Source organism: Pinus tabuliformis, chromosome 5_1 (genome assembly GCF_031772625.1).
Source record: "Pinus tabuliformis cultivar Carrire ecotype Pingquan chromosome 5_1, CPIR1, whole genome shotgun sequence".
Taxonomy (NCBI): Eukaryota; Viridiplantae; Streptophyta; class Pinopsida; order Pinales; family Pinaceae; genus Pinus; species Pinus tabuliformis.
Window position 1 is genome coordinate 241,635,740 of NC_142305.1, and position 16,521 is coordinate 241,652,260.

Consider the following 16,521-nt stretch of genomic DNA (forward strand, 5'->3'; position numbering starts at 1 on the left):
ACTGTTGAGCTCCTTTGCTTCTCTACCTATCTACTTATCTGCCAAGATTAAACAGTTTGGTCAAATTTTATTCTCTATCTCTAAAACAGGAAATTCAAACATGAACTAGCCAAGATTAAGCTGTTTGGCCATTCATCAATTGTGGCAAAAGTTTTAACAAGCTGCACACAATGCTTTATTACAGAAAATGAAAAAGTAGTGGCATTTGGACTTGCACACTTTCCTGGTCTTTCTTTATTTGGGGTTCATTTCTTTCACTTTTTTGACCATTTTATTTTTTTTACTCTTTGATTTTTCTTTTAGGGTATACCCTCTTTACATTTTTTACATTTTTTGATTTTTTGATAATATGGAGAACTTTTGCAACAAGGAAAGGGATGAACATATTACAGAGCTCATCAAGTCAATCATGAAATATGACACCTATTGGTATATGAGTATAACAAGAGCAATGATCACAAGTGGTTTGTCTGGAACAACTTCATCAATGGCCAGAAGATCGTCTCTGATTCTTGCTATTTTCACAAAGAAGGAGGCCACTCTGTTTTCTTTAGTCATCTTTGTGGTCCTTGGTTCATTCTTCAAGCTTGCTACTTGAGCAATGTTCTTAATAGTGAGTAACTTTGACAAGGCCTCATACATATCTTGAGCATGGCTAATGTTGGATATGAATGGGACAACATTGTCCTTTATTCCTTCTACCATTAGAGTCATGGCCACCAATTCTAATTCTAGTACCTTGTTCTTTTCAAGAATGAGGTCAATTCTCTTCTTCCAAGACCTGTAGCTTGAGGCTCCTTCAAGTTTGTTCTCTCCCTTGATTGTGTTACACATTAACTTTGAATATAGAAACTTCTTCGCTTGAATAATCATTTTGAATGATTCCTTGATCGAGTACTTGAGACTTGCCCTTTTCTTTTTTCTTCACCAAAGCTCTGATCCCATGTTAGAAAATTAGAAAGGCAGAAATATTTTCTTATACTTGATAATTACTTGTGATGTTATTGATTTTTTATTAGTCATTTTATTGATATCTTCTTTCCTTTTAGTTCATCAAGCAATTGCCAAAGCAATAGCAAATCAATGGACACCAAATATAGGAAGACAGCCAGGGAAAAACCCCTCTCTAGGGGAAAACTCAGTCAATAATTCTTCCTTCAATAGTTTTCCTGAGATAATCCAAGGCTCTAGACCTTGACACAAACTTTCCTCCACACCAAGTCAACCTTCTTCTTCCTTTGTAGATGATCCTATTTGACCTGAGCAGCAGCAATAGTGGCAACACTATGCAACACTTTCTTGGACCTAGTAACTTCGACCTTGCTTTGGAGACTTCGATCTTGGCTAAAAGACTTCGATCTTGGACCAATACAACTTCCTGAGGCAGTAGCAACCAACAATAACAACTTCGACCTATACTTGTTCTAGCAGCAACAACATGCAGCAATTGGTAACAACATCAATAAGAGAACTTCGATCTTCCACTCTAGGGCATGAGGGAGAGAGAGATGCACCCAAATTTCGATTTTCCTTTCTTCTTTCACCTTGACCAAACTCACACTTCTTTAGCCCCCTTCCTTCACTTCACACTTTTTCCGGCTTCCAGAGAGATATCAAACTTGCTTGAGTTGTTCTTCACCAAATGAATTCGAGCTACTTCTTTTATAGCCTTTAGGTGAGGTCAAATAGACCTCCTTGAGGCTGACTTGATCTTCTTAAGGCCAACTTGGTGTGGAGGCAACATATTTCATTTTTGACTCAATACTAAACCTTTTTACATGATTCAAAAGCCCAAGAAGGGTATCTTTAAAAGCACATTGACTCTGTTAACTCAGAATAAATCCTAGAAGTCCTCAATGGGGACTTTGACCTAAAACATGATGACCCAAGCATGAAACCCATGCTTTAATAAGTCATAATAATAATAATTATGATTTTCTTTATTCTTTTGACAAGTACATTACATGATGACTCAAATACATTAATGAAGACCGAACCTAGTTACATTTTCCAACATATTCGGGTTTGAATATTACACTAATGTCAAGCAAGTGGAAAGATATGGTTAAGAGTCTTATAAAAGTGGACACTTGATCAGTCTAAAATCATAATTAGAAGATTCTTCCATGGGTTCTCATGAATCTACATTGGATCCTCGGGTTAGCAGATTTGATATGTTCAGCCCATTGTTCCGGGTTTAACAACAAATCCGTTCATTGCTATAGGAGATAGATCCCTTACCATAGGAGGTGGTTCCCATGGTAAGAAACACCTCCTATGGATATATACTCATGCATACACCACCTACTATGGATATATGCTCATGCATACACCTGAGTGTACATCGATGTCAAGTAAGTTCCCAAAAGAAATGACACTAGGATTGGATAACAAACTTCTGTAAGCCCTTATTATGCACTCCTATCTTCTTTTAAGATATATTGCCATGTGACTATTTTTCTATACTGCAAAGCAGTGTTGATAATATCGGTATCGGGAAAATATCGGCGAGGGTCCATAAAATATCTTATCGGCAATATCGGCGAAAATATCGGCAAAATATCGGCAAATATTGGCAAGCATAAAAAATGCATAATATATTCATTTTTTCCAGATTTTTAAACATATAAAGCAATAACAACATGAAATAAACACATTGGCACATAAATATGAAGAAAACACTGATATATATGATGTCAAATAGAAATGATATATCAAAGGCGATACCAAATCGTGCTAATCCCTGATAATTGTCCATTCAAGGACTCAAATGTGGAGAACCAATACAAAATAACATCACATATAATAATAAAAGTATCTCATCATCATGAGTTACATGTAGCATAACAAATAAAACTAGCAACTATCTATCTACTGCCCTCTCCCCCTTTTACGGGAAAACACGATGGGTTGTTTGCCAGGCCTGCCCCTAGTAGTAGAAGGCCCTGACACTGCCTCTGCACCTAATGTCAAATAATGAGTGCTAGGCATGGAGCTATGCTCTCCTATATCTATAGCAGATGGTGTTGATGCTGATGCTCCCGCAGTGTCCTCCTCCTCCTGCTCCTCCTGCTCCTCCTCTAAGTGCTGCTGCTCCTCTGACTCTGAGTCCTCCTCTTGCTGCCCCTGCTCTAATGGATCATCTGCCACTGGCTCTAACCATGAAGGTGACTCCTCCAATATGGGCTCCTGAGACTCCACCCTCCACGGAGACAATACATCAATATTGTCTAAGGAAATGGCATCTGGATCCACTGGTGATTCTATTTGCCTCACTCGAAGTCGGATGTTGTAATGCACATACACCAAATCGTTGAGGCGTGCGAACTCCAACCTGTAAGAGTGTCAAAAAAAGTAATGAGTCTTGACTCTTGACTCTTGACACTTGAAGGTCATAAATTAAAAATTAAAAATTACAATAAGTGTAATTGCTCAACTGAAGGCTTGAGTTCAAAGTTATACCTGTTGCGCTTTTTGGCGTGTATTTTCTCAAATACACTCCAATTGCGCTCACACCCTGAAGAGCTACATGTTTGACTCAAGATTCGTATAGCCAATTTTTGCAAATTTGGTGCCCTTGCACCATAGCTTCGCCACCAAATATCTACAACAAAATAATGAAATAAAAAATTCAAAAACTTAAAAGTTAAAAGTTAAAAGTTAAAACATAATTAAATTCAAATTTCTAATTTCTAATGAGTGATGACTTGTCACTTACGTGGCATGAAGAGGGCCCTTTCCTTAATGGCATCATCAAAGCCAAATAGGCCAACACAATCCTGATAACACTGTACCTCGCGCTTGATTTTGCTACGAAGCTCAGAATCAGGTACCATCCTCTGAATACAGGAATGGAGCCCTTCCATCACCTCGCCATCAAAATCAAAGTTGCATTTGTATGCAAATGCAGGGTTGAGGAAGAGTGCTGCTGCATGAATGGGTCGATGAAGCATCCCTGTCCACCGACTATCGATCACATCCCATAACATCATCTGCCTATTAAGGCCAGCAGAACCCTTGTCTGCATAATAGGAACGAATGGCCTCCTTGGCCCTATCCATGCCCTCATACAAATAAGGCATTGCAGGCTTCTCTCCATCCACCAATCTAAGAACCTTTACTATAGGTTCGCTAACTGCACATGCTTCTTGTACTCCACGCCAAAATGTCTCAGAGTACACCATTTTTGCAATGGCTCTCCCATCAGGTCTCCTATTGTATCTACAATTACGCCAATCATCAGACACAAACATTTGCTTCAACTCGAACTGACATCGAAGCAAAGACTGAAGAGTAATAAAGGTTGTGGCAAAACGTGTGATGGCAGGACGCCGCAACTCCTTGTTTCTAGTGAACCTCCTCATAAGGCTAAGAACAAAAGCATGGTTATAAATAAACTTGGGGATGCTCCTAGCCATATCAACTGCCTCCTTGATGAAGGAGAGTTTCCCCATATCCTCAAGCAACAAATCAAGACAATGCGCTGCACATGGAGTCCAGAACAATGTGGGATGCCTCTCCATAAGCATTCTGCCGGCAGACACATAATTAGCTGCATTGTCTGTTATGACTTGCACCACATTCTGCACACCAATCTCCCGAATGAACCCATCTAACAACTCACATATCGTTGCTGCATCTTTGATATGTTCTGATGCATCCAACGATTTAATAAACATGGTACCTTTAGGACAATGTACCAAGAAATTTAGAAGGGTCCTACCCTTCCTATCTGTCCAACCATCAGACATCACTGTGCATCCAGTGACTTCCCATGTCTTTTTCAACTCCGCCAATCTAGAGTTGATGTCCTGTTTTTCTGCTTGAAGAATTGGCCCCCGCAACTCCTCATATGTGTCACTTTTGTACCCTGGGCCCACAACAGCAATAGCATCACACATTGGTTGCCAAAATGGATTGGTTTTTGTGATGCTGAGAGGTAAGTCGCTCCAAAAAATACACCTCCCCATGACTCTATCTGCTTCTTGCTTCTCCTTTTTTTTAACAAACGATTTTATGCCAGGTTGTGCTCCAGCTCCTGTTCGTGGAACAAAAAATGATGACCTCGCATTCACACTAGCAGTAGCGCTAGCATGTGATGGTGTGCCAGTTGTGGAGCCCCTCCCACTAGGGCCAGTAGGGCCACTACCCTCAACATCAAAATCAGGAGAAGATATCCCAAAAGATCTACCTGCACGTTCAGCTTTGTTTCTTTCCGCCTCTTCCTTCTTTCTGTCCTTTTCTTCAATTGCCTCAAGAGCTTTTTGTATAAGCTCCGGACTAGAAACTTCACAAATGCCAACATCATGTCCAGTGAGTCTAGCAAGATGGTATTTCAGTCGTGTAACCCCACCTGTCATCTTGGTCCCACACAATTTGCATGCAAGATATGCACGATTTGTCCCACCATCAGGGATCCCATACTCCCAAAATGGGTCCAAGTTTTTTGGCATATTTGTATTTTGTAGTGGGCTAACTCAAAAGGAAACCTACAGCACCAAAAAAAATTTGGAATTAGTAACTTAATAAGTAATACGAAATTACAAATAAGTTAATAACCACATCATTTTACAAAACAACATCCTTATCTCTTAGATCAGTGAAGGAAAGAAATTTTATTTCTGAGATTTTGCAATTTGTGATTGACCTCTCTGATTTAAACTCTGCTGCGTAATTTTATTTCTGATACAGCCAATGGTTTTTACTTTTTTATTATCTATAATTCAAATTTCAGAGACAGCTCCCAGCCTAGATTAAATAAATTTTAAAAAATGTAATATATAACCCTTGTTTTTTTAATATATAAAATTCTTAAGAAAATGACAGTTAATTTGTTTTGTTTGCAAGATAGTATGCATCAGAAACTCACCGCTGCAATGCTCATGTGTTTATTATTGTTGTTTCCGAGATAAGTTATTGTGCTAGTCTCTTTTCCTCCAACTGATTTGAACGGTGGGTCTCCAACCATAGAAATAAGTTGTTCTTTTTATTACTCCTTACTAGGAACAAAATTTCAAAGTTTTTCTCTCACTTGTCATTCCCTTAAGCTCATTTACCCATGATAATTCATAGATACTTCTATTTTACATTTTGTTCTATCAAGGTGTATTAAAATGACAATCATTTTCCAACGACCATTACCTCAGTAATAAAACTATAGTGTCAGTGTGTCCGATGCTTTATCTGTTTGATAATGCAAGTAAGATACTTTAGATGTACTCTTTTCTCTCCTGCTAATTGAGATTTACTTTGGTATTTAATACTGCCAATTCTTCATTTTCTCATCCGATCATTTTGATATTATAGGACATATGTTGGTCAGCTTGTATCGAAGGGAAGAGTCACTGTATGGGGAGCTAAGGTTAGTTGTTAAAAATACTAGCCATAAATCAGAAATTGATATTGCTACTGTTTCTCAACAAATTTCTATCATATAATTATAACTGTAATTTTATGCATTCAGGTTAACAGCCTGATCAAAGAAGGCCAGATATGGAGACTTGTAACTTCTTCATTTCTTCATGCAGACATCGTGCATCTCTTGGTTTGTGTTGCTTGGTTACTATCAGTCCTTTTACCAAAGAAAACGTGTGGTTGATCCTTTTGATGATTTTGCAAAATCGGATTTAATGGTGTTGGAGTTATGTATGTTGGATTCATACCTGTTCTTGGCAGCCAAACCCTCCTTCGCAGCCAAACCCTCCTTCGCATCGACCGCGTCCGTCTCCAGCTCTCACAAAAACAAAATGACGTGAATCAAAAAACCAAAAAATCAATTTATACAGGCCGCGAGTCGATTTCAACCTAACCGGCGATATTTTCAATCGTCTCGCGATATTTTCTAAAATATCGCCGAAATATCGGAAATCGCGCGAGAATTTTAAAACAAGAAAATATCGCGATTTTTTGGGGGCGATATTTCGGCTCGCCGAAAATATCGCGATATTTGCGAATATCGCCGATATTTCGGCGATATTATCAACATTGCTGCAAAGTCAGTCTACATGACAACTTGTCAAAATTGAAATGTTCTATATAATTCAGACACATTGAAACTTCAAAGTTCATAGTATTCGACGATCACTCAGTTAAAAAAATTTCGAGCATAGTTAATTGTTTTTCATTTGTGTCTACAAATGCCTTTTGAAATTCAAGATCAAGCTGGAAAGATGGTATGTGAAAATTCGGCTAACCCCAAATTCTACTGCAGCAACTGATTTAGTTTCTTTTATTTGTTAAATAAATTGAACAAATTATTTACTGTGTTCTACGGTAAATATTGAAACTAATACACTGCAACCTTCAAAAATAAAATACTGTGGAAGAAAAATAACGTTGGAAGAATAGATGCACACACACACACACACAAATACACAGTTATTTTTGGACTAAAGTCTCCGAAAAACCCAACTTATGAAAACCGGTGCAACCGTTGAGGGTTTTAATATTATGCAGTGGTAAATCTGAGTACAAGATTATGGATGTTGAAATCTAGCAATCCATATAGAGAAATCACTGACAATAAATCTAGTGAGAAAAATCTCACTCCCACAGGCAATCCAACACTGACCTTGGCTCAACTTGAGCTGCACTCTGCTGCCCCTGCGCAGTCCCTGCGTCCGCCTATGTAGTACTGTGTCCCACAACTCGGAACTGCTTCCCTCTCGCTATCTGATCAGTTGTTGTCTAGAAGATGGACCCTTCTGGTGTCCAGACTCTCTCTCTGGTTTCTGACACCGAATCACTGCTTCTCCCCAACAAAATATGAAATCCCCTCTAAAGCATTGTGCTGCCTTTGCGTGGCTCTGCACTGCCTCTCTGTGGCACTTACTGCCTCTTTGCAATGTACTCACCAGAACTGGAAAAACTTCCTCTGGCCTTACTATCCTTGCCCCTCTCTCACTGCTTCAGGCTCATTAGCTCTCTCTCCGGCAACTCAGCGCTGCTACTCTGGAAATTGATCTGCTAGTGAAATCGAACTGTTGGTGTGTCCAATGTGTTCTCCAACCCCCATCGAGTTTCTTCTTATAATCTCTCGTTGAGACATCAATGACCATTATTAAAAGTTAATCGATGGCTAAGATTAACAAGAACTCAATCCATATATTTTTCTAGAAGATTCTCACCATGCCTTATTTAATACCCTTTAATTAATCATATTTTCTAAGTTTTGAATTAGGAAACATCAAAAAAATGATTAATTATTTTAATTAAGTTGTCTCTAGGTGGAATTTCCAGAAACGATTCTGGGTTTTGGAGAATACATGTATTTTAGCCTCCACCAAATTTCGTGGCTAGAACACATCCAATGCTACAAAAAATCACTCCCTCTTAGTGAGGAATGTGTTCTAGTGCTGCAACTTACTGAAGCAACACCATATCTCTACACCACCTCCTGTCACGCTGTTGATGTTTTGCTGTTCCTGCCCACCAACTACTGCACAACTCTGATATACGTTGGATTTGTGTTGCTACGAGCCCTATTGCACTGTTGCCAACACTGCATCTATGCTGCAACTCCCTCTCCATCTACTGCTGCTGCAACTGCAACAACTACAACTGAAAAGCATCCAAAATACTGAACCAACTGTGGTCAATGTGATGCATCTATCACTTGAGTCCTGACTGTTGCTAGACTCTGCGTTTTCACTGAAACCTCTGCGCTACTACTGACTTTGCTATGTGCCAACTGCACTGCGCTGCCCAGTATCCAACCGCTACTAGCCACTGCATCTATCACTCTGGCATCTGACTACACCATCTACCGTTAATCCATCCTGCTACTGCATGCTATGGGCTCCCGTAGCAAGGTATTGATTCATGAGGTGGACCTCAAGAATCTTGCCTATCTTGTAGCTCTCTGGGGCTACAAAACCAAATCAACCCACCTCACTCCTGGAGGTATATCGATGATCATGGAAAACTCTTCCTCCAATTTGGAGGGCAACCTGTCGATCTCTGCAGATGTAGCCTGTTGATCCTGCTTCTCCTCTTTGTCCTTCTTTCTGAGAGGACATTGAGTGATGTAGCCAAGCTCACCATATCTGAAACATTTAACCTTGGAAAGGTCCTTCTTCCTCCTGCACTGCTCCTGTTGCCCCTTTGATGCGAGGGCCACATTTTCCTCTTCCTTCACTTGCTTCGTCCCACTGCTGTTGTTGCTGCCACTAATAATGTTATTCACCAAATCTCACCTCATCTCCTCCTACTGCAGATCAACCCACATTCGATCCCACTCTGGCAACTTGTCTCTGCCTAGAATATTCTGGACGAAGACCATGTCTTTGCCCAAAATACTCTAGACGAAGACCTGCCAGTCTTCGGAAACACTGTTGAGAGCTAAATGCACCAATTCTGTAGGTTGGGGCACTGACCCTACTACAGACAGCTGGTCTCAGACATCCTGAATCCTAGTGAGGAAGGGGTCTATGCACTCCCCTTTCTGCATCCTTGTATGTCTCAAATTCTCTTCAAGATACATATTCTGCTGCTCGGAAGATCCCTCGTACAGTGTAGCAAGAGCTTCCCACATCTTCTAGGTAGTATCTTTGCCAGCTATGTGAGACACCACATGATTTCAAACCCCATCAAGAATTAGGCTCTTTGCTTTCACCATCTCCTTCTTGTAGGCCTTCAGTGGATCTGCATCTGCAGGTACAACTACCACACTATCGATGTAGGCTTTGAGATCATATTCATCTAGAAGACATGAAATTATTGTCTTCCAGATCACATAGTTGGAGGCTTCGTCCAACTGATCCGGATCTCTCCGCCCTACTGATGCCATCTCTAAAAAAAAAAGTTGAACTCCTCTTCTCCTCTATGCAACTGCTGACTGGCTCTATGCACTCCCTGTTGGAGTGGGCAAATATGCTCACAACCACTGTCGCTCTGCTGGAAAAATCAAACTTCTGGACTAGAAGTTCCTTGAGAAAAGAATTCCCTTAGTGTGTGCTCTTCCTTCCTCTTGACGTTATTTTGCACTAACAAACCGCTGCAAAATAATTGCATCCCGGCTGAAGATCTGCTCTGCAAGGAAAATATTGTTGCTCCCTCTGCCTCTAATAATCTTTGATTTGGAAAATTTATTCACTGTTGACTTTCTCAGAGAATAATTTTTTCCTCAAAAATTGGCCCTGTTGGTCAAAGGAACTATACTGCCTCTGAGGGTTTTGAACTATACTACCTACGCAGAGTATCGGATTTGCTCTTCCCTTCTGTTACCGAGCTCTCTGACTTCTATTTGCGCTCTAATACCATGTGAAAATTCGGCTAACCCTGAATCCTACTACAACAACTGATTTAGTTTCTTCTATTTGTTAAATAAATTGAATAAATTATTTATTGTGTTCTACGCTAAATATCGAAACTAATACACTGCAACCTTCACAAATAAAATACTATGGAAGAAAAATAATGCTGGAAGAATAGATGCACACAGACACAAATACACAATTATTTTTGGACTAAAGTCCCCGGAAAAACCCAACTCAAGAAAACCGGTGTAACAACTGAGGGTTTTAATATTATGCAATAGTAAATTTGAGTACAAGACTATGGATGCTCAAATCTAGCAATCCATACAAAGATGACTGACAATAAATCTAGTGAGATAAATCTCACTCCCATAGGGGATTCGACGCTGACCTTGGCTCAAGTTGAGTTGCTCTTTGTTGCCTTTGCGCAGTCCCTGTGTTAGCCTACTCAATATTGCGTCCCAAAAGTTGGAATTGCTTCCCTCTCGGTATCTAATCAATTGCTATCTGGAAGATGGACCCTTCTGTCGTCCAGACTCTCTCTCTGGTTTCTGGCACTAAATCATTGCTTCTCCCCAGCAAAATACAAAATCCCCTCTGAAGCATTGCGTTGCCTTTGTGTGGCTCTGCGCCGCCTCTCCGTGGCACTTATTTCATCTCTACAGTGCCCTCACTGGGACTGGAAAAATTTCCTCCGGCCTTACTATCCCTGCCCCTCTTTCACAGCTTTGAGTTGACTAGCTCTCTCTCCGGCAACTTAGCGTTGCTACTCTAGAAATCGCTCTACCAATGAAATCGAACTGCTGGTGTGTCCAGTGTGTTCTCCAACCCCCATCAAGTTTCTTCTTATAATCTCTCGTTGAGACATCAACGACCATGATTAAAACTTAATCAATGGGTAAGATTTACTAGAACTCGATCCATGTCTTTTTCTAGAAGATTCTCACCATGACTTAATTAATACCCTTTAATTAATCAGATTTCCTAAGTTTAGACTTAGAAAACATTAAAAAAAACGATTAATTATTTTAATTAAGTCGTCTCTAGGTGGAAGTTCCAGAAACAATTTTTGGGTTTTGGAGAATACATGTATTCTAGTCTCTCCACCAAATTTCGTGGCTAGAACATATCTGATGCTACAAAAACTAATATGGTACAATTTAATTGCTTGTCAAGGAAATGCAACCTAAACAATATGTTGAATCTTGCTAAATGAGGAGGCCTAATAGGCATAGTCGATCTTAGCAAAGGCAATGTGGTCATGGTAGAAGCTTCCATTTGTAGAAATTTACAGGGTAAGTTCCACAGAAAGAATACCAAAAGGACACCGCTCACAACCAGATCTCAAATCAATACACCAGTATTTTTGACGTGGTTAAAACCCTCAGAGTGCAAGGAGGGAAACAGTCCACGGCCTGTCCCAACGTGGGTACTACAGGCAATTTATTAATCAAAGAATAAAAATTTACATAAGCTTCTCTCATGCACGGATTGCCCGAACAATGACCCTCCATGCGCTTTAAATAGAACTCATGGACCAATCGGGTGTCAAGCCACGGATCAAGTGTCGGTAATACCGAGGTGAGAGTGAACCGTCGGATCACTACATATCGTGACCGTCGGATTGTAAGTTACAAAATGTACAACGGTAAAGAAACACACTTTACCTAACTCTAACCTAACTCTATACTAGACCAAGTTGAACTTAACTATATCCTATGTGTCGGAATATCCTAACATCCCCCCTTAAGAACAACTTGGGATAGGATTGAAGGATTTACAAATATGACACAATAGGAGAAGGAAGGAGGCACTAGAGCCTATCCCCCCTTAGTGACAACTTCCTGAACTCCAAGCATATATCGAAGTTTAGTGAACTTCGCCTCTGTGAGAGCCTTTGTGAAGATGTCTGCAACCTGATCATCTGTTGGACAATATTGCACTTCAAGAACATGGTCATGAATGAGCTTTCTGATGAAGTGCATGTGTAGTTCAATGTGTTTGCTGCGCTGATGCTGGACTGGATCTTTGCATAGCTGAATGGCACTTTGATTATCACACCAAAGTGTGGTTGAATGCTGCTGCTCAAAGCCAAACTCTGATAGGATCTGACGAAGCCACAAGGCTTCCTTACTAGCTTCCACGGCACCACGATACTCTGCTTCTGCTGATGAAAGAGAAATGGCAGCCTGTTTCTTACAAGCCCATGTAATAGGTCCTGAACCAAGAGTGAAGACATAACCGACAGTAGACTTCCGATCATCAGGGTCACCAGCCCAATCAGAATCAGTGAAACCAACTAACAGAGGAGCTGCTTTGGCACTGTAATGAATCCCAAACTGTACTGTACCTCGAACATAACGAAGTATTCTTTTAGCTGCTTTCCAATGACTTTCACGGGGGTTTTGCATAAAACGAGCAACAAGGCCAACAGCAAAGGAAAGATGAGGACGAGTATGGGTTAAATACAAGAGTTTTCCGACAAGTTGACGGTATAAGGTAGCATCAACTTCAGGAGAAGTACAAGAGACTGAAAGTTTGACTCCAGACTGAAAGGGAGAAGGGGCTGGCTTACAGTCTTCCATGTGAAAATGACGAAGAATATCACAAGCATACTTGGACTGGGAAAGGAAAATACCCTCTTGGGATTGCAAGACTTGAAGACCGAGAAAATAGTGTAAGTGTCCTAAGTCTGTCATTTCAAATTTCTTTTTAAGGCTGGACTTCACATGGTTTATAAGGTTGGGATCACTACCAGTAAGAATAAGATCATCAACATAAAGAACAAGGATGATAAGAGAGTTGCCCACTTTCTTGGTGTAGACAGTATTGTCAGAATGACACCTAGAAAAGCCAGATTCTAAAAGAAAGCTATCCATTTTGGCATACCAAGCCCGAGGAGCTTGCTTGAGGCCATAAAGGGATTTCTTAAGTCGACAAACAAGGCTGGAGTCTGTTTGTATGAAGCCAATGGGTTGTTCCATATAGATTTCTTCCTGCAAGTCCCCATGCAAGAAGGCAGATTTAACATCCATTTGATGGACTTCCCATTTTAAAGAGGCAGCAAGGGAAAGAACAAGGCGGATAGAGTTCATTTTGGCAACAGGGGAGAAGGTTTCAGTGTAGTCAATGCCTTCAACCTGTGAAAAGCCCTTAGCAACGAGACGAGCTTTATGTTTATCAACTTTCCCATCTGGTCCATACTTGGTTCTGTAAACCCATTTACATCTAACAAGTTTGCGTCCCTTTGGTAGAGGAACAAGATCCCATGTATCATTTGTCATTAATGAATGATATTCTTCATTCATAGCTGCTTCCCAATGTGGATGGCCTGAAGCTTCTGCAAAAGTGTCAGGATCATGATTTACTGGAGCTTGAGCCAGTAAAGAAGAGGCTCTTTCAAACTGAGAACGTGTACGTCGCTGATCTGTAGGATCACCGGCAAGATCACCTGCTGCATCCCGAGTAGCACGGACCCATCTTGGAAGTTGAGGATCCTGAGAAGGTGGGGGAGGATTATCATCCTCGCTTTCATCATCTGAAGAAGAAATGTTTTCAAAAGTAGAAGAGAGAGGAAGAGGTGGCACATCCGCCGGACTAGGCTCGCAGGCCGATTTATTTTCATCAAATTTTACATCTCTTCTAATGATAACATTTTTGGACTTAAATGGAATAAGTCTATAACCTTTTACATCTTCAAAATATCCAACAAAAGTACATTTCTCACTCTTAGGTTCTAAAGCTTTATGCTTTTCATCTGGAATATGGGCCCATGCTTCACTTCCAAACACACGAAAGTGACTTACATCTGGTTTAATGGAACTCCAAGCTTCTTCTGGAGTGATATTCTCTAGAACCTTAGTAGGAGTGCGATTGATTATATAATTTGCACAATTAATTGCTTCGGCCCAAAAACTAAGACTGAGTCCTTTAGATTGCAGCATACAATTAGCCATTTCCTTTAAGGTGCGATTTTTCCTTTCAGCTACACCATTTTGTTGTGGAGTGTATGGAACAGTATGTTGCATTTGAATTCCATTTTCGGTGCAAAAGTTGATGAATGTGTTTTTAACATATTCTCCACCATTATCAGTTCTTAGCTTAAGAATTTGATGTCCAGATTGTTTTTCAACAAATGCTTTGAAGGCCAAAAAAGTGGTAAATACTTCGCTCTTGAGTTTTAAGAAGTATACCCAAGTGCGTCTGGAGAAATCATCAATGAAAGTTAAGAAGTACTTGCAGCCAGAGAATGAAGCAACAGGAAGAGGACCACATAAATCACTGTGCACAAGCTGTAAAGGGGCTGAGGCGTGCCAAGAGGCACGTTTGTCAAAACTGTCCCGATGATGTTTTCCGAGTACACATCCGGAACAAACACCATCTCTGCAAGATACCATAGGAAGACCTGTCACCATATTTTCTTTACATAGATGCTGAAGGGAGCGATAGTTTAAGTGACCAAATCGCTCATGCCAAAGTTTGCTCACTTCATCATTATGAGCAACAAATACTGAGGGAAGATTGGATGACCCAAAGTTGTGAAACTTATACAACCTTTTGGAATCATCAGCAAGACCAGTAGCTAGAATCTGTTTAGGATCTTTTAGATCCTTGATTACAACATCATGAGGTGAAAATTCAACAATTTTACCTTCACCTGAATGAGTTATCTGATAGACAGATAGAAGGTTGCAGGATAAGGTTGGAACACATAATACATCATTAAACTGACCATTGTCTAGATGAACAGTTCCAGTCCCTACAACATTAAGAGATCTATCATCACCAATATATATATTTTTGGTGTTACAATCATTTAAAGAAGAAAACATGGCTTGGTTTTTGGCCATGTGACAAGAGGCTCCAGAATCAATGAGCCACTCATGAGAATGAGAAGAAGAAGAAGATACATTTAATGCATAACCAGACTGAGATGATTGATAATGACATGCAGAAAGTGCCATTCCGGAAGTTGAAGTTGAAGTAGGCTCCACATGGATGTTATGTTTCTTCATTGCGGCTTCCAAGGCTTCCATCTTCTTAAAGCATTTAGATTCTAAGTGGCCATCTCGATTACAAAAGTTACAATGTCTATCAGTCTTCTTCCATTTGTTTTTATTGGTCTTATCATTTTGCTGAAATGATCTTTCATTTTGAAGCTGAGATGGTTTAGGACCATTCTTTTGAGGATATGACTTCTTAGGATTCTTTGAATTTGGTTGCTGCTGGGCGGCTAACGCTTTCGTGGAAGAGTTTCCAAGATTAAGAAGACCAAGGTGTAAGAGTTTTTCTTGTTCTCTTATTAAGGAATCACAAAAGGAGTCAAAGGAAGGGGCCTTGTATTCTTGTCCTTGACAAATGAAAGCTTCTCTTGTAGAATGGAAAGTGGAAACAAATACAGAGTAGGCTGGTCCCAACTTAGTAAGGATGGAATAAATAAGGTTACCATCTTCTTTCTTAACTTTAACACCTTCCAAGAGATATCTAAGGGTCTTGAATTTGGACAAGAAATCTTCAATGCAAGAAAAATTATTAGGATCCAAAGTAAGCAGCTCATTTTCAAGTTGATGGGCTCTAATTTCATTTTTAATTCCAAAAACTTTAGCAAGTTTTTCTAATGCTTCATGAGGAGTCTCAAGTTCTGCAATGTGGAATCTAAGATCAGGAGAAACAGACATCCCTATCAAACCACGTGCTTGATCTTGTCTATTTTCCCATTTTGCCGCCTTGTCTTCATCTTTTGGTTTCTTCTCTTGGTCTGTGGCTATTCTGTAGAGACCTTTACTTCTAAGTAAATCTCCCATGTAGGCTACCCATTGGAAGTAGTTAGTGCTGTCAAGAATGACTTGGCATGGACTTTCCATTTTTTTTTTTAAAAAACTGAAGCTGAAGATGCTGAAAGTAAGTGTTCCAATGGATAGATCTCGAAAAAATAGGCGGTTTTAAAAAAAACGGCTCTGAAAAAGGCTTCCGGATGAAGAAGTTATGGCTTTTTGAAAAAAAATTGTTGACGTTGCCGGCAAAGTGCGCGAATGTGCGGGAATGAAAAAATCCGCCCCCACAAAATGGAGACTTGAACCCAAGACCTCTACTCTCTTAAAATAGCTTTGAACCAATTGATCTATACAAAAAATTTGAGAGAGAGAGAGAGAGAGAGAGAGGGGGGGGGCCTTGGTTTGCGTGCTTGCCTTGAGAAAGCTCTTTTTCCCTACAAAACACAAAACACAAAACCCAACACGAATATGCAAAGAAAAACGAACCTTAC

The 16,521-nt window shown here is 40.1% G+C and overlaps 2 protein-coding genes across 3 annotated transcripts in view; one reads left to right on the top strand and one right to left on the bottom strand.

Annotated features, from left to right (window-relative positions):
• LOC149164309 (uncharacterized) overlaps nt 1–16,521 on the top strand; it is a 275,786-nt gene that overhangs the window by 95,803 nt on the left and 163,462 nt on the right. The window lies entirely within an intron of this gene.
• Nucleotides 2,872–5,968, bottom strand: LOC149164310 (uncharacterized). The gene is made up of 4 exons (XM_089432505.1): nt 5,870–5,968; nt 3,719–5,237; nt 3,463–3,604; nt 2,872–3,334 (listed from the first exon to the last, which is right to left on the bottom strand). The coding sequence occupies exons 1-4, from the start codon at nt 5,966–5,968 to the stop codon at nt 2,872–2,874; spliced, it is 2,223 nt and encodes a 740-aa protein (XP_089288631.1).

What these genes read in the sequence shown, in the direction of transcription:
- LOC149164310 (XM_089432505.1), bottom strand. Translation starts at nt 5,968, where the DNA reads ATGGTTGGAGACCCACCGTTCAAATCAGTTGGAGGAAAAGAGACTAGC. An exon ending in AACACATGAGCATTGCAGCG is followed by an intron (nt 5,238 to 5,869) that starts GTGAGTTTCTGA and finishes ATTGAAGAAAAG; the next exon opens with GACAGAAAGAAGGAAGAGGC. An exon ending in CACGCCAAAAAGCGCAACAG is followed by an intron (nt 3,335 to 3,462) that starts GTATAACTTTGA and finishes ACACTCTTACAG; the next exon opens with GTTGGAGTTCGCACGCCTCA.